The following is an 18810-nucleotide window of genomic DNA, read 5'->3' as shown; positions in this document are numbered from 1 at the left end:
ACATAGAGTTGATTCTAAACCTTCAGACACTTCTTCCCACTGCACAAGATCATCACCTCCACCAACATGATCAGTCGAAAGGAAATGAAATGCCCAGTTCACCCATATTTTATTATGTCTGCCACCTGGATTTAGATATTAATGACTGACTTGGCATGAGAATTGTATTTTATATTCGGCCACAAAGGGGTAGTAAAAAAACAATGTAATGCTGCGCAGGTGTTCCAATGTTAGATTATAGCTGTTGGGTTAGTATGTATTGTAAACTAATTAAGTAATTGCCTCCCACCTTCGTTTGAATACAAAAAATGACAAAAACGCATTCAATATAAAACTGCTTTATTGTATGAGAAATTCAGAACTTTATATCAAACATAAATAGGGAAAACACACAGGTGGTTTTATGTTTTACATAAAATAATCCTTATTTGCAAGTCATTATTGTGCACAATATCAAAATCAAACAGACTTGTTTAACATCTCAAACATTCACTACTACATGCTCACAGATACACACACATACACAGACAGAAGCATGCTTTCAATATCACATTACATAACATCGTTATTCTGAACAAATTTAGAATTTATGAAAATATAAGCTTTTACATGGCAGTAAAAATTCTGCGTTATTTTTCTCTTTTTTTTCAAGGAAGGCCGTGATTTGGGAGCAATCAAATATCTTTCTATTTATATGATACAATGATTGAACCTCGATAAAATTTCTTTGTGAAGAAAATATAGGAAAAAATTACAGAATTCTCTGCCTTTTTAAAATATAAGTAATAAATATAAAAATGCTATAGGATGTTGAGTAAAAACAAGATAACCATGTCTGGTTTGGGTTCACCCGTTACACAGGTAAACATTGGTATTATTGACTGATCTTTATGAATTTGAGTAGGCTCAAGTTCTTTATGAATTTGAGTAGGCTCAGGGGTATAGAGAAAGCCAACTTTAAACATTTTTCAACCCCTTTAGTGATTAATTTATTCATCTTCAAGGAAGTGTAGCACCGCCAGCAGAGATCGTGCAATCCACCAACCAAAGCAACACTATAAACATTGTGTTAAGCCCCCGTTTCTTAAGGTCCACACATTAATTTCATAAAAGACCGCTGGTATTGCACAATAACTCTGTACACATTACAAATATTAAAAAAGTCCCAGGGAGAACTGAATAGGGTCACTTAGGTAATTACTGGGTTTAACATCAGGGTTTCTATAATGTAACAGTATTTTTCCACTGACTGAGAACACATTTCTATTTTTAAACAAATGATGTATGTTGGAAGACTACCAAAACGGCTAATATACAGAAAATAAGCCTTCTGAGGCAGGGCTCCAGACGGCCGTGGCATTAGCGACCGGATATCACCACCAAAAACTTATATTGGTGGCACTCGACCAGCTTTTGATTTTACTTTTTAATATTATCATGCTATGTTAATAAAAAAAACCTTGTTGCACCTTATTAACGTTAAAAGCCTGAGCCTAACTCTGAAATCAGTCCTTAAGCTTGATAAACAAAATCTTAAACCACACCCTTACCCTACAACGGTATTCCAAACCCTAAAACCACACCAATAACCTCAAAACATGACCCATAGAAACCCTAAACCCCAACCCTAGAAATGAAAACCAAACCCTGAAACCCAACCCATACGAACCCCTAACCCTAACCCTAGATCCAAAACCAACCCATAGGAAACCCTTACCCTAACCCCAACCCTAGAAATGAAAACCAAACCCTGAAACCCAACCCATACGAACCCCTAACCCTAACCCTAGATCCAAAACCAACCCATAGGAAACCCTTACCCTAACCATAGAACCAAAACCAAACCCAACCCATAGGAACCCCTTACCCTAACCCCAACCCTAGAAATGAAAACCAAACCCTGAAACCCAACCCATACGAACCCCTAACACTAGAACCAAAACCAAGCCCAAGCCATATGAACCCCTAACTCTAACCCAATCCCCAACAATCAGAGCCCCTAACCGTAACACTAGAACAGAGAACCAAACCCTAGGATCATCCAGTTACTGTGTGACAAAAAATGTGCTACTGCCACTAAAGGAGAAACTTAGTTCAACGTTAGTCTGGAGCCCTGCGAGGTATTCCACATTTTATCTACGGTAAAAGTAGTGAAGGATGAATGGAGGGTTCGAGGCTAACTCTGAAGCTAGTCCAGAGCAGACTTCCCCCTGTGTGCACTTTTGATTGACAGCTTAAGGTCCCACTATTTTTGGTACAAGCAAATCATAAAGCAGTGGTACTATCAAGGTTGTTCACATTGTGTAACAACATCACACTCATTCAATATTCATCCAGCAATGTTCATCAGATCATCCTCTTGGAGCTACAAGGTTAGTTGCGAACCAGTAAAACCAAACCTTATGTAGCTTTTAAGTAGCCAAGCGGGACACATTATGTAAACAGCATATCCTGCTGGTGCTCAATGTTGGGGACATATAGATTGGTGTACTTTGAATGACGAGAAGCTACAGTACAAGTATCAAAATATAAACATCCAGCAACACATCACGTTACAAAAAAATAAGACAAATAGTGATCATTTGGTCTCAGAAAACCACTACGCCTCTCAGTCACACCACCAGCAGAAGAACACAGCTCAAAGGGACACAAAGCATTTCTCTAAATCGGCTGATTCTTGACCCCATACTCCAACATCCTCCACCTTAACTCCAACAATTATACGTTGAAAACATTGCGGTAAACATGGCCGGACTTTTACCAACACCAACCACTTCAATGTCTATCTCCATGGGACATTCTTAAAAACCCATTGAACAAAATAAATACTGCATTTTATACATTTCAAGATTTTTGGGAGCTTAATCTCTTTTTAGTTGAACATTTAAGATCTTGCTGTGAACTGCATGTGTGGGACTGACCTGAAAGGCCCTCTACGCTGCGTGGCTGTTCAGATCTCACTCTCGTAGGTGTGCATGTACGTCTTCAGCCACAGGATCTCGGGGTAGCTCTGGTTGGTCCGGCGGTAGAAGTCCAGCCCTGTCAGGAGCTCCACGTCTCGGACCCTGGCCGTGTGCATCTTCATCAGCTCCTCGACCCACCGGGACTCGTCCTCAGAGCTCTGAGACAACCATGGAATTAAAAAAAAGGTCACTAGATCAATCAATCAGGATATTAAGATGTTTGTACCCTGGGATGTGAGGATGAACTGGAAAACACAATCTTCGGTGCATGGATCAATCTACAACACCGTTTATTTTCTGTTGATGAAGTTTCTGTTGATAAATCGACTGCTATATATAACTATTTATGTCTAAATCACTACGATTGCTTTTATCTTTGTCAATGTAATGATTATAAAACAGCATTAATTCGAAAACAAACCTAAAGACGTCCACCTATTTTTTTCATGTAGTGCAGGATTTTCGCCTCAAGGTGGCAGCAAACTCCCTAAAGCATTGCGGCTACGCGTTAAAAGGAGACACCCGCTCTGTCATCGTCACTCACGTTGCAGGCCTCCTCGTTGTCCGGTCTGTGAGGCAGGACGAAGGCGAAGCTGCTCAGGGGCCCCGTGCAGACGTCTGCGGCCTGGGGGAAGTCTAGGCAGCTGGTTACCACCACAAAGTAGTGTGTTGGGATGGGCATCGTACCGCTCACATACCTGCACAAGCCCATTCAAGTCAGTGTTAGTGAGTAAGTCAGTAGCCGTGTGAACTCCTTAGGGTGTAGTTACAGTTTAAAAGGACATTTAAGGACACCCTCCTAAACCTTAGCCGACCAAAAAGCAAGGAAAAACTCAGTGAGAGGGATCCCTCCTTTCAGGTGTTGTTAAGACTGCAGTGGGTTTCATAATTAACAGAAATACACAGAGTAACCAATATCTGTCATGAAATGTATGTTTTTTTTTATGTAACGGCCCCATACAATGTGGAATATAATGCACATTTACTGAGAGAGAAGTAAACAAGAAAACCTTTTAGTCTTCAGCAGTAAAATCTATCCTTTCCTGAACAATCTTTCCATCTCTGGTGAACTAACTGTCAACACAAACCACTTGACCCCTGAAGTGCCGGGCATATCTGGCAGAACACTCACAATTGTTTACTAGAAAATGTAAAGGATGGCAATGGCATACATTGAATTATTATCGCTCGAAAAAAATGTAGAACCCTTACTGTTTCATCTTCTCAGCAGAGTCCCTGACTCCGTCGTGGTCGTAGTCGAAGATGGGTCCGGCCACTACGTTCACCCCGTTCCTCTCCATGGCGTACCTCTTCACCAGAGCCCTCTGGAAGAAGCCCCAAACCTCTGAGGGAACCGGGGGGACGGAGAAATCATTAATAATTATACAAATAATACAAATCTCAAAGGATTATGTACCTTTACATAATTGTTTTAGCTGGTATTTTTTCTGTGTGTGTGTGTGTGTGTGTGTGTGTGTGTGTGTGTGTGTGTGTGTGTGTGTGTGTGTGTGTGAGAGAGTGATGCGTGGGCACAGCAGTGGGCTTACTTTTAAAAGCAGGATACATGGGAACTGTGTTTGTGATGAGGAGTGCTTCGTACTTCCCATCCATGGTTGAAGAGAGCTCTGTTAACGTGTTGAAGAGGACCAGAGGTGATCAAAAGAATTCAAAGAAACACCAAAAAGTAACGAAACAAATCCAAAAAAATCTATTTATGGTTGTGTTTTATGACACTGTTTATTTGTTAATTTATTTAGTTATTTATTTGACAGGGTATTGTATTAAAAGTGTTGTTGCAGTACAGCTAGCTGAGGCCCAAGTCACATCACTGCAATAGCACAAGATTAAAAAATATGCAAGACAAAAAAAGAAGCAAAAGACCTGTTTTTAATATAAACAAAAAAACCTGTTGTCGGTGTGCAGTTAGTTGTCCCGAAATGAAAAAAGAATCAAATCCAACTTCATTCATAACAAAACTTTCACAATGTATGCTGGAACACAAGAAGCTCCCATGAAGAGCGGGGGGGCGGTGGAGGACTCACGCGGGGGGTACAGGAAGGCGTAGGACATGTGTTTGTCTGCTCTGTAGTTGGTGCAGGACTGGCTGAAGGCGGGGGGCACGCGGCGGTCCGGTCTCACGCAGTTAGACAGGCTCTCGGGCAGGGGGTGCACCTCCACCTGGACCCACACACACACACACACACACACACACACACACACACACACACACACACACACACACACACACACACACACACACACACACACACACACACACACACACACACACACACACACACACACACACACACACACACACACACACACAAAAAATATTAGGTTGGATTTAGTCTTTTATCAGTGTGTGTGTGTGTTTGTGTATCTGTGTAGGTGCCTCTCTCCTTCTTTCTCCTTCTCTCTCTCCCCCCCTCTCTCTCTCTCTATCCCCTTCTCTCTCTGTATCCCCCCCCCCCCTCTCTCTCTCTCTCTCTCTCTCTCTCTCTCTCTCTCTCTCTCTCCCTCTCCCTCCCTCTCCCTCTCCCTCTCTCTGTGCAGAGAGACAAAGGAGGTGATTGATATTTAAGGAGGTTCCGTCCAGGTTAAACTATCAGCAGGGGTGCATGTCCTGGGGCTGAGCTCCATCATTGCTGTGTAAATAACCTGCTGGTCATACCCCAGGGTGATGACATGTTGTGTTGAGTGAAAGCTAGAGGGGGGCTCAGAGCTGTCCACCTCTGTACATGCCTAGACCCTTTTTTTTATGCCTCAACCCCCAAGAGTTTGGTTGAGGTGTCCATTATTCAGTGTGTCTGAGTATGGAATCTCACACTCACTACCCACAAATAATTAGTATATTATGGTAGATTTGCCATTTCTAAGTAGCTTTAAGCTAGATTGTAAACGCTGAAAAATCCACTCTGCTCCTCCCCCTCCCCTTCCCTACTCTCTCTGAACGCTGGCCACCCTCAAAAAGTGAGTCTGGCTGAGAAAATAGAGAGATTTCTCTGCACTGCTGCAGAATCAGAGTTATTTACCTAGATCCCTGTAGCCTCAAAGTTAGCTTCTAAACGACAGCATGTGCTTAATAAAGAGCAGATTTCCCCCTCATTTGTTCGCAGATTGTTCCTCGAATGTGAACTATTTGGCTGAGTACTCGTGAGACTCTCCTCTAGACATGTGTTGGGCCATAGAACTGCCTGGAGCAAGGTTTAGACATGATGGACTACTTGTGTGTACAACCAGCAATAGTGAGATCCCCCTTTAATAGAACAACAGGACTAGCACAGCTGGTTCGGAGCTGACCGTTTCCACTGCAGGTCAACTCATCCATTCCAACAACTCCTGGTGGGACCCCCCCCCCCCCAACAGACCACACACAAATAAAGCATTTCATATACTTGCACTATATTAGACTGTTTGTTCACAATTTTTCCTATTTAAAAATACAAAATGTACTGGTGCCCCCCCCCCCAGCCCCCAAATGTGGCCTCGCCCCAGTCCGGGGGTACTATTGTCTCATGTCTCATGTCTGTGGGGGGCCAATGCCATCGCGATTAAAGGTGTGTGGATGTTTTGACTGAACGAGAGGCTGGAGCCACCCACCTGCCGGCCCACAGTGAAGGCGGTCCAAAGGGGCATGGAGAGGGCCTCACTGTAGCCACTGATAAAGTCGCTGTGGTGGAGGACAGAGTACTTGGCGCGGAACATGACCGCGGGCCGTCCGTACGGCAGGTTTCTACTGTCTAGGATGGAACAGCACAGAACACAGGGCCCGGCATGTATCAAACACACTTCAGTGTTCACTCCTTCTGACGGTCAAGACGTGGAACACAAATCAACTGGGTTACATCCGCAGTCTCCGGGTGATTAAGGTAAAAAGAGAGGGGATAGTTTTTAAGCTTTTCATCCTTTTTTGATTCATTTTCGATTCGGTTTTTATATTATAAATATTCACATTGTTCACAATAACAATCAATGCAAAGGAAAACCAATATTATAATCAAGTTAGCATATTAGCATGTTTGTAATCAAACTGACCAATCAATGCCATTTTCTGCACGTTGCAGTGCAACAATTTATCCTTTGTTGTAATGCGTTTGCTGTTTAAAGATAACATGTCCTAAGCGTCGGAACTGACCATCAATAGCTTGCTTCAGTCGTTGGTTTAGCTCCTCCACTTTGTTCTGTAAGAGACAGAGCCAGAGTGACTCCAGGTTATAGCCTCTTACAAGGGTCACTTTCAAGCTTCTCTGTCCCCTACTTTTTACACGCAACTGCAAAAAGATTGGAGAGTCAGACAATCTTTTGCTAGGTATTTGCATTGGAAATCAGAAAACAAACATTGCAGAACTGGTTTCAATTTACTTTCAATTTGATCAATATAGGAAAAAAAAAACAGTTTTAATTGTTATTTGTTTCATTAATGATTGTTGTTGCAAATGATTGAAGTGAAAGTGAATTGAACAGGTCTGCCACAAAAGCAAATAAATCAAGCATCAAGCATACATCTTTTAGAACAGTGAAAAAACAAGAGATTCTCATGAGGTTTTAGATGGACAAACTATCCACACTGTCAGTGTAGAGTTTGTTCATGTTACCTTATGATATTCTTTTACACAAAAATGCAGTTGATTTGATTATAGATCAATAATCAATAGAGCCATGCAATAGATTGTCCTATACACTAAAAAAGATTGCTCTGTAAAAAAGGGTTTTGATACTTAAACAGACTCAACAAAAGTCCATATTTAAGAGTTAGACATCAAATCAATTCAGTGCTTTTATTTTCCCACAAAGGTATGTGGGGGACTTTGTTAGAACCTAGGAAAATAAATACATGCACACTTTCAGGCTATTCATTCGCATGATTGAATAATCAAACTGGACCTCCCAAGCCACTGAAAATGCTGTTTTTCATTTGGTGGAACAGCGTATTCCGTATTTCAGTGCAAACATTTTGTCATTTGCTAAAGTTAGCTAAATGTATTTGAAGAGTCACCTGTTCTTAGTAATGCTAAACGAAACAGCTCGGAGTATAATTTTGAAAGTCATAGCAAAATATTGTGAGGCGCTACTTTGACATTCAGTATGTGCAAACTATGCATGTTTGAAATCCACACTTCTAAGTCAAATGAATGACACAAAATTGAAGTGACAGGAGGTGGAATGAAAAACCATTAATGGTCGTTACCACTCAAGAAATTGGCAAATATGTATGCATATAAAAATGAAAATATTTTACAGGTTGATAAACATCACTTTCCGTAGCCCAGGAAGCCGATATATTACTTCAAGACAAGCAACAGCAAATCCATGTTTTGCTTGTTTGAAAAGCTGAAACTGAACGAACCAGCTGGGTGCAATACATTAGTGCTCTGACCCTTTTACAACTGTAATGTGTTGAAGTCGTACAGCAACACATTATACACTTACATGTAGGGATCGACCGATACGGATTTTTTAGGGCCGATACGATACCGATATTTTTTCATCAGCCTTAGCCGATACGCCGATACGGCGATACCGATATTTAGAGCCGATACTACTTTTTTTTTTTTTTTTTTTTTTTTTTTTTTTGCTCCCTCAATCATAAAAATGACACTGATAACAAATGTTACAAGTCTCAATTAAAAAAAAGGAACATTTATTGAACTTCAATATAAAAAACTATATTTAACAAATAGTAAAAACAGGTGAGGTAGAACAAGTTAAAAAAAAAAAAAAAAAAAAAAAAAAAAAAAAAATCGGCGAAAATCGGCCGCGTATCGGCCGATACCGATACACGTAAAAAACGCGAATATCGGCCGATAATATCGGCCGACCGATATATCGGTCGATCCCTACTTACATGATATACCCTTGTTTCTAGGCTACAGATATTGCAAAAAATATTGAGAAAGCCCACATATTATTGAATATTCACAGTTTTCCCAGAGTGGTCTGCAATCACATAGAGAAAAAAAAGAAGCTACAATGATCAACGTTAGCATAACATCAACAAACACCACAGGCAACACTTTGAGGGCATGCTAACAGTTGGACCTCTGAAGACCAAAATATCAAATCAAATGTCTTTGGCAAGATTTAAAAGGTGACATATTATACTACCAGGTGGGAGTGTGATGGTCACGCCCACCTGGACACGCCCACCTCTTCTGACATCGCCCAACGGCTTGTAACGGCTAATCACACTCACACCTGGTTGTATAATATAGTCACCTTTAACTACTCTTTTTCTTTTACGACCTTATAACGTCATGTTACAGTTTTGCGCGGTACGACGTCGACCAACGTCTAGCATGGTGAACAGCAGTGCCCACCTGCATGGCCTCAAAGCGCTGTTGTCCGTGACGTTTGCTAGAACGCTCCGGGGCTGCCGCCGAGACATCGAGGCTGACCTTGTCGTCGCAGGCGCAGCCCAGGTCGTCTGTTACCGTGGGAACGGGGGCTGGCGGCGACGGCCTGGACACCTCCTCGGGCATGGCGGGCCTGAAGACTGGGCTCCTCAGCAGGTGGTTCAGGCTGCCGTGGGTCCCGTTGTTGGCGGCCGGCTTCAGACCCAGGAGGTCTGAGGACGGGGGGGGGGGGGGGGGGGATAGTTAAAGGTGACGTGTTACACCACCAGGTGTGCGTGGGATGAGCCGTAACAAACCCTTTGGAAAATCTCTCTGCCTCTTTGGACAGTGGCCGCGTGGCCTAGATGTGTGCTGGATAGATCAGTCTACCAGCCTACCCAGTGGACTGTAGCAAACGTTGCTCATCTATCCGTCATGCATCTAGGTGGACACGCCCACTTGTGATGTCACAAAAAGCAGATTTTCAAAACGGCTTGTAACGGCTAATCACACTCATACCTGGTGGTATAATATGTCCCCTTTAATTAATGGTGTTGGTCGGAGATACACTGCGTATAACAACCAGAGTCCAGAATGTACTTTTAGAATTCTGTCTTTCTACCTGTCAGATTCGAATAATGTCCCGGCTAAGCAATCGTTTTAAAATCGAACCCGAGGTGGTTGAATCTACACGCCATGGGCTGTTGTCAGGAGCTCATTTTGGACTTACTGGTCCCATGCTCACAGTCACATGAATCAAAGAAAGTGTTTGATGAAATGTTTTTTTAAATGTGTTGTTGTACAGTATTTAATTGAAGGCTGTGCCACAAACTGTATGAATAAATAGCATGTCTTACGCCATTATGTTGATTGACAATACAAGGGCCTTTGAACATGGGCACATTATTAGCACAATTTTTGTCTACAATTAAACTCAATGAACGCAGGAATTTTTCACTCAAGGTAGCATTTACAACCATGCACTCTCACCTTGTCTAACTTAGACAATAATAAACGAGAGGGAGTGCTGTTATACTGAATATCAGCATGGCTGGGATTCGGTCATAGATTTGATTCCGAAAAGTCAGAGTGTCGAAGATATTCACAGCTGAGCTAATATTCAGTATAACAGCACAACCTTGAGTGTTTTATGCAACGTTAAAAGCGCAATTTATTAACTAGCAGTAATAGTTACAGATGATGATTTGTTTGCTTATCTATGTCTATCTATTTGGCTCCAGCAGCACAAATAGTTCTGCAACTTGAGTAGGACAGAACTGTTGCCAAGCAACATACAAAAAGGCTCCTTCACATTTCCTTGCTACGTGGTGTAGCTCTACACGACATAGCAAGCTACTTGCAGGAAAATGTTACTGCAGGCCAGTTACTTTTTATCATGTACATTAATCAGTGTATTTCCATTTATAGCGTAGTGATTGAAATACGAGTCTGTTGATAGTTACTTTTGGGGCATGTGTTTCCCATGAAACATAAACGTTTTATGATCGTTAATGTAATTAACGGTTATTGGAAAACCTTATAAAGCAAAGTGAAAGAGGTTTAGTCAAAAAGTACCGTTATATTCTATCAGTGCTCTTGGATTGCTTCTTGTTCAATCAAACTACTTGGTCGGAACATAATGTAGTAAAAACGGTTTACAAGGAATAAAAGCGATGTCTTACCGCACATGACATTATAAAGCTCAATGTTTTCAAAGGGTGGCACTTTAGTCTTGAACCTAAAGGTAGGCCCGTATCCTAAAAACGTGGTCTGGACAAGAAAAGCAGGGGAGAAAGCGTTAAAAACAAATAATACAGAAACCGTTGTGAAACGTAATGTAAAACGGCAGAATAATATACGATAATAATCTGGCACCAGAGAGGGAACTGCAGGGCTGAATGACATTGGCTTTGTCCGAGGAAAAAAGTGAAAAAAAAAAAAGGTACCCGCGGCATTTATATACGACAGAAAAAGTGTTGCGGTTAGCAGGAAACACGTTATTCTCCCTGTGTCCGAAGCGTTTAAACTCACTCGCCGTCATCCACGGTTCTATTTGCGGCGCTGTGTCAGGACCGATCCTGAGTAAACGTCCTCACAGTGCGCTACAATTGGCCAGGACACATCGTGAGGACGTGGGAAACGAGGGGGACCTCCGTGTGGAGTAGGGGGTTCCCCGGCGCGGAGCTCACCTGCATGCTGGTGATCTTGTTGTCGTAGCCGTGGTCCCCTAAGAAGCCACAGTGCCTCTTTCCCTCCGGCCCTTTCCTGGAAGGCAAAGGGTCAAAGGTAAAAAGACGAGCCTTTCTCTTGCGTCTCCTCTAAATACCGCAAGCTGGATCAGTGGTTCCCAACTTCACCTTGATACTTAGAACCCAGCCAGAAACGACAAGGTTTGAAGAAAAGTTTGCATTATTTTCTAAATACTGTACAAAAAGACTCAAAAGTGAAGCTCTTTCTTGTGTTACAATAAAACGTTGCTTGTCTAGAAGCTCAAACAAGGACATTTACCCTGTGTGTGACTATGCTCATACGGAAGAGGTTTGCATACAGCAGGCGTCTTTAAGAGTACCTTCGTAACCGTGACGATTGTATGTCTCAATTTATACAATCTTAGCTTTAGTTCGGTTCCATCACACTTGCCAATTGAACATGCTACACTAGAGAAAACGGACCCATGTTATGACATTTAACATTTTGAAGGTTCAATTGTGGTTTGTATACAGTGATGTTTACTATATGGCCAGCGAGGGAGAACCGCTCCTTTACACCAGTCTGTCTGCTGGGCTTTCGTAGAGAAAATGCCTCGAGTGTCTATCAAAACACCACGTCAAGTGATGCACTGTGTTCATGCATATATCTGGATGTCTGTCCGTCTGTCTGTGAAGCCACAAGCACGCAGAGCATGCAGATCGCTAGCTGGAGCTCCAAGGGGCACAGACCGGCTGTTTCATTTGGGCTCAGCAGTTAGCTGCTGGAGGATTTACAGAAGCGTGTGTTAAGAGTGTGCATATCTGTGAGAGGGTTAACATTCCTACAGTGCTGCTCACTGCTTCAGTGTCAATCTATTTTTCTCTGCTATACCTTAACCTTAAAGATGTCTTTCATTAAGAAGTATCTGTGTGTGTGTGTGTGTGTGTGTGTGTGTGTGTGTGTGTGTGTGTGTGTGTGTGTGTGTGTGTGTGTGTGTGTGTGTTTGAGTGTGTGGTATGGGTTTCTCACAGTTTACAGTTCTGACAAGCTCACACCTTTTAAGAGGGAGCCTGTTTTTTACCATAAACACACATGCACAAAACCACCCATAAACACACACACACACACACACACACATCCGCCCACACACACATGTTGCCCCACTTAAGTTTGTTCTGAGTGTTGACTCTGATGACTTCATTGCCGGTTTTGCTTTGGAGACACTGCACAACGTCAAGGTTTAATGTCTATGTAGTGGTTAGCGTGACAGTTGAATTAACCTGACAAGAAGTGGTTTTCACACATCTGTGATGAGATTGACCTGTTACCCTCGAAACTTGAAATTTGTAGACACAGCATTAAAAACAGCACACAGAATACTAGTGCTGGCACTACGACAGACAAATGTCCAAAGGGGGAACATAGGAGGATTATAGCCACCCTCAGACAAGAGGTGGTTTGGGTTTAGCTAGTCCGTCTGTTATTGGTGTTGAGGTATATTGGATGTTATGAACGCTCAGACAGATGTGTATGCATGAAACAATATGTAACAGTCCGCCTTAGCCCAAACCAAACCATCATCTTTGATTGTTTGAATAGCTGAAAGCAATATAAAGCAACATTTTTTTTTTTTGGTATCAGCGATAACAACTTCAAAAAGAAGTGGGGAAAAAGCTCCAAGGTTGAAAAGTCTAGCGTGATACACAAATAATATGCAGCAATTACAACTCCCTGCCCGGTATTTTTTGCATAAAACATATGAAAGGGTCGGCTTAGCTCAGGTGTTAGAGCAGTTGTCTTGTAACGGAATGGTTGCTAGTTCGATCCCCAGCTCCTCCTAGCTGAGTGTCGATGCGTCCCTGAGCAAGACACTTAACCCTAACTGCTCCTGACGAGCGGGCTGTCGCCTTGCATGGTTGACTCTGCCGTCGGTGTGTCAATGTGTGTATTAACCGATGTAAGTCGCTTTGGATAAAAGTGTCTGCTAAATGCCCTAATTGTAATGAAAGGGACCAAAGAAGTTCGTTCATACTAACTTGTTGGTATCATTGGTGATAAATAAAAGCGTTTTCATTGAGGTGAATGCATGGAAACGTGACAGTACCTGGCCACATGCCACTTCCTCTCCACCAGAAGATGGATGTCCTCGATGCGGCGGTTGTTGGCGTAGTGCAGCCGTTTGGGAAGGTGCTGCTTCAAGTACGGCTTGAAGTGTTGCTCAGGTTTTTTACACTAAATAAGACAAATACCCTTTAGTTGGTTAGTGTGAGAAGTATTCTTTCAAGATAAGAGAAACGTACTATACGAATCGGGTCAACTTGCCAAAAGAAATGTAAACATTTAGAATTGACATACCGTTAGATTTGCAACGAGAGCCTTTGGGTCATCTGAAAATGAAAAACCATTATAGTATGACAAAGTTTTCCCATAGCTTTACAATGATGAATATAATATTATACATTTTCTATTTACAAATAGGTTCAGTATACTTATTTCCATTCCTCTATGTATTCCCTCTCTTCTCTCCTGTTCGACTTACATTTTGGATTGTTGGGATGCCTGGAGCGAATTCTGCCTAGCGACCCAGGGACAAGGATGATGTCATCAACGTTGGACATGTAGTTGCTGAGGAACTCTGTCCTCTCACAACTGGCATCCTCCATACCTGAGGGCAGATCAGAATAAATACTATAGTACCGTGCCAATTGGCAATACTCGTCCCTAGATAGGGCTTTCTAACCATAATAAAATATAGTTTGATACTATTTAATGTATCCAAAAAAAGCCATTAGAAAGAATAGAAGATGGCATTACATTACCATCTTATGTGGACCCAATAGACATGAGAGGAATGTACATTTCATACACAAATGTGTTTGTCCATTAAAAAAAAAAGTAATATTTTTTATTCTGCATGTCGTTTTCATGATCACTTTCTAATTCTCAACAAATTAGCACCCTTGAAGGAGTCTGCGGACCAGGGGTTTTGTGTGTGTGTGTGTACCGTGATCTCCCACCAGGATGACATTGACACAGCGATCGAGTCTCATCTGTTTCAGGCCATCCATCAGTTGGCCGACGATCCTGTCAATCACCCTCAGAGGGATGTTCACCTGGAGCCAATCACAGAGCACAGCTATAGTGCCCTGGCAGGAAGGATCGTATGATCACTGAGCACGATAACTACTAATCCCAGATGGGGGTCACAGCATAAACTACAGAACAGTAATATTATTCAAAGATAGGTTCCAGAAAAATGTAACAAATAAACGAAAAAATATATACACAAAATATGTCTTAATACACAATTTTGAGTATAGTAGTTTGTGTATTAAACAGTATATCATTGCATCAAATAAAGAATTGACCACATTAAGGACCATGAGAGAGCCGAGATTTATTTTTGATATTTCACATCGTAAATCAAAACTTGATTTGAAATTTGAGTTAATACGAAAGATTTCACTTCCGTCCAAGTACTAAATAACAATTTGCATGTTTGGCTAACTCTGTCATGTTCCCAGCAATGTAATCAATGTGCCATTGAATATCTAAATAAAAAATAAAGAGTAAGAGAGTTCAGCTTTCATCTGGAGATGACGCAGAAACCCCTTTAGTGTCACGTCCACAGAATATCAGTAGAAATTAGTTTATGCTTGTTCGCGTCATGTGAAAATGGAGCTTCTGGTCTGTGTACTGTGTCATATGCTTTCCTGGGACCAGGCAAGTGGAAATCCCCTCTCTCTCACACACGTACACACATACACTCAAACACACACACACACACACACGCACACACACACACACACACACACACACACACACACACACACACACACACACACACACACACACACACACACACACACACACACACACACACACACACATACATGTACTCATACACATGTACACACACACACACACACATACACATCTACACACACACACACACACACACACACACACACACACACACACACACACACACACACACACACACACACATACACATGTACGCACACACACATACACATCTACACACACACATGTACTCATATACACACACTCACACACACACACAAACATGTACTCATACACATGTACACACACACACACATGTACTCATACACATGTACACGCACACACACACACATGTACTCACACACACACACACACACACACACACACACACACACACACACACACACACACACACACACACGTACACATCTACACACACACACATACATGTACTCATACACATGTACACACACACACACACACACACACACACACACACACACACACACACACACACACACACACACACACACACACACACACACACACACACACACACACACACACACACACGTGCACATCCTCACTGGCTGGATATTAGATGTAAACCAGAGGAGTGCCGGTGCACTCACCTCTGGACTCAAGGGGCCAAATTTGTGTCCATACGCGTCCGACTGCTCCGAGTGCATGGCGTAGACGTAGGGCCTGAGACAGAACAGGGTTGGGAATACTGTCACACATGGTCGGGAATGTATTTAGTATCCGTGGTAGGAGAAGCAGCCGAAGTATGAGTAGTAGAAGTAATAGTAGTAGAATTAGTAAAAGTAGTAGTAAGAAATTAGTAAAAGAAAAATGATGAAGTGAATACAAAGTATTAATAAGAAGTTAATAAGAGGCCGTTTTAGGGAAAGATACTTGTGAAAGTCGTTTGTTTAAGGGACTATGTGTGAGAATGAGAAATCCCTTCTCATTAGTGACCCCTTTGGCTGGTAAGTGAACTGTCCGCTCAAGCTCTGACTGAGATAACCGGAGCTCTGTGCTTTGTTGAAGTCCAACACGTCGTAGACCCTTTGCAAAGTAAGTGCCGTGAAAACGTAACTAGGCACGTTATCTTCTGAGAGCCATAACACGTTAGTGAGAAAGTGTGGGTTCTCTTCTGAACATATTGCACGTTAAAGTTATAAGTTGCCGAAAAAAGTACATACAGGCAGGAATACACTGGTTGGATTTGCGGGAACTTGTTATTTCTTCTTACAGTTATTTATTATTACTAACGCTATTATTATTTTCAGAATATGCGTACATATCATGTACAGAAATAATTCCACTTCTTCACTGGCTCTAGGAGTACGGTCAAACTGTGCATTGCGCACATTCCCCACATGGCTGCTTTGTATATAATGGCCATGCTCCAGGTATAGGCACTGATGCTGAGTCAGATCTAAACAAACTGAGAGCACAGACGCAGAGCGATGTGATGTAGCTCACCTCTCGCCCTCGGGGAGATGCAGCCACTGCAGCATGGTCAGGATTCTCCGCTGGAGAGGAATCGCACTGAAATACACACACACACGCGCACACACACACACACAGACACACAGATACACACCAATCAAATTGAAATCAATAAACGACTTGAAGTTTTAATTTGTAGCCCACATCCGTGAACATATGCATTCACTTTTCTCATACTTTTTATATTTATGTATAATAATTTATCTTGATTATAATCTATTGTCATCTATAGTAATCTGATCAAATCGATTTCCTTCAGTAGTAAGGCTGTGATAACTGGCGTACTATCTTAATCCTGTTCCTTAAAGAGTCCGATACACACACATACAAATAAAACAGTTCTGTGCATTCAACGACAAACTCGAAACCCCCTAAGACACTCAATGGTTCAGATATTCTGAACTAAACCACGCTCTGCCTCGCTCCAAACCACCTGAAAGTCACAACACAGTTCCTCAGCAACACCAGAGAGAGAACCAGGGTGAACAGCTGTCAGCTCTCCTACTCTTGCTTGACGTGTTGAGGTACAATTACTGGGGGGGGGGGGGGGGGGGGGGGGGGGGGGGCAAAGCACACGGCCATGACAGGACGGACACAAAAATGCGGTTTCTGAATTTTCGCGTCCAAAATAGACCTATATGAAGCGAGCGAAGAAAGACTGTGTGCTTTGCCCTGTTAAAACAATATGATTCTTGGTAACGCTACAGATATGCAGGGTAATTCGCACTCGCTGTGGTTTGGGCCTCCCACTCTCTGGGACCTTCACCACTGTGTGGGGTTCAGGCATTATGTTTTAAGTTACCTATTCCAAGACCGCTTTTATCTTGAGTCGAAATATAGATACATAGAGAGGTATTACTGACCATATTGCTTCTCATTGTCGTTGAAAATTGTCATTCAGGGACTTGATGACGGATGAATGAATGATGAATGAAAGAATGAATCCTCGTTTACTTTATGGGGGTCCCCGCTATTCTTCTGATCTCCATCACATTAGTTAATGATTGTATACAACCCGTTAATTACTCAACACTTTCCAATGTTGACACTGCTTCTTGATGAGTCTCTCTCTCTCTCTCTCTCTCGTCTGCAATGTGTGTGCGTGTGTGCGCGCGCGCGCGTGTGTGTGTGTGTGTGTGTGTGTGTGTGTGTGTGTGTGTGTGTGTGTGTGTGTGTGTGTGTGTGTGTGTGTGTGTGTGTGGTTCTTGGGAGAGGGAAGGTGGTGGCAAAAGAGGGACTTTTGGGTCCCTGCCTGCAGCCTCTGCTCCCCAGTACTGCAGCTCACCAACCATGTCTGGGGGGGCACTTTAACAGAGTATACGGAGTACCGCATGCACACAGACCCGCTCTGTCAGCCTGCAGCAAACACACAGCCGCACACGCACGCACACCCACACACACTCACACCATCACGCAACCACACACACACACACACCCACCCTCTCACCCACACACACACGCACACACGCACACACTCATACCATCACGCAAGCATACACACACACACACCCACCCTCTCACCCTCTCACCCACACACACACACACACACACACACACACACACACACACACACATACACACACACACACACACACACACACACACACACACACACACACACACACACACACACACACACACACACACACACAGGCACTGGCACTGGCACGCACACAAAGGCACAAATGTACTCAAATACAACTCAAATCGAATCATCCAAATGAAAACACTGTAATATGTCAAACTGCTTCACATGCATTCACGGGAAGACACCCACAGAGACACATGTGTGTGTGTTTGTGTAAGAGTCGTGGGGGTTGCCAATGGCAACGGAGGCGCTCTAAAAGGGTGTCCCCCTGCGTCTCGGCAGCTCCGCTGGTCTGCGGCCCCGGCCGGCAGAGCGGCCCATTTGCACAAATTGCTGTAAAAACACCCCAACGCCATCCATCTCTAGGGACCCGCAATGCACACACACACACACACACACACACACACATAGACAT

At 42.8% G+C, this 18810-nt stretch overlaps 1 protein-coding gene across 2 annotated transcripts in view; it reads right to left on the bottom strand.

Moving 5' to 3' along the window:
• Positions 1-322: 322 nt before the first annotated feature.
• The window catches only part of enpp2 (ectonucleotide pyrophosphatase/phosphodiesterase 2), a 29796-nt gene continuing 11308 nt past the window's right edge, over positions 323-18810 (bottom strand). Inside the window, exons 10-25 of one of the 2 annotated variants that reach the window (XM_030369852.1) lie at positions 16781-16846; positions 15925-15997; positions 14493-14601; positions 14028-14153; positions 13844-13875; positions 13593-13720; positions 11488-11563; positions 10981-11068; positions 9284-9531; positions 7102-7147; positions 6567-6706; positions 5006-5141; positions 4511-4588; positions 4176-4308; positions 3508-3661; positions 323-3121 (exon numbers count right to left, since the gene is read on the bottom strand). In XM_030369852.1, the coding sequence (XP_030225712.1) occupies positions 2951-3121; positions 3508-3661; positions 4176-4308; positions 4511-4588; positions 5006-5141; positions 6567-6706; positions 7102-7147; positions 9284-9531; positions 10981-11068; positions 11488-11563; positions 13593-13720; positions 13844-13875; positions 14028-14153; positions 14493-14601; positions 15925-15997; positions 16781-16846 (1804 nt within the window). In that variant the 3' untranslated portion in view covers positions 323-2950. The remainder of the gene's footprint in view (positions 3122-3507; positions 3662-4175; positions 4309-4510; positions 4589-5005; positions 5142-6566; positions 6707-7101; positions 7148-9283; positions 9532-10980; positions 11069-11487; positions 11564-13592; positions 13721-13843; positions 13876-14027; positions 14154-14492; positions 14602-15924; positions 15998-16780; positions 16847-18810) is intronic. The other variant, XM_030369853.1, reaches the window with a different exon arrangement.

Source organism: Gadus morhua, chromosome 11, assembly GCF_902167405.1.
Source record: "Gadus morhua chromosome 11, gadMor3.0, whole genome shotgun sequence".
NCBI lineage: Eukaryota > Metazoa > Chordata > Actinopteri > Gadiformes > Gadidae > Gadus > Gadus morhua.
The sequence above is the reverse complement of the archived record's forward strand: the minus strand, read 5'-3'. Positions and strand labels throughout refer to the sequence as shown.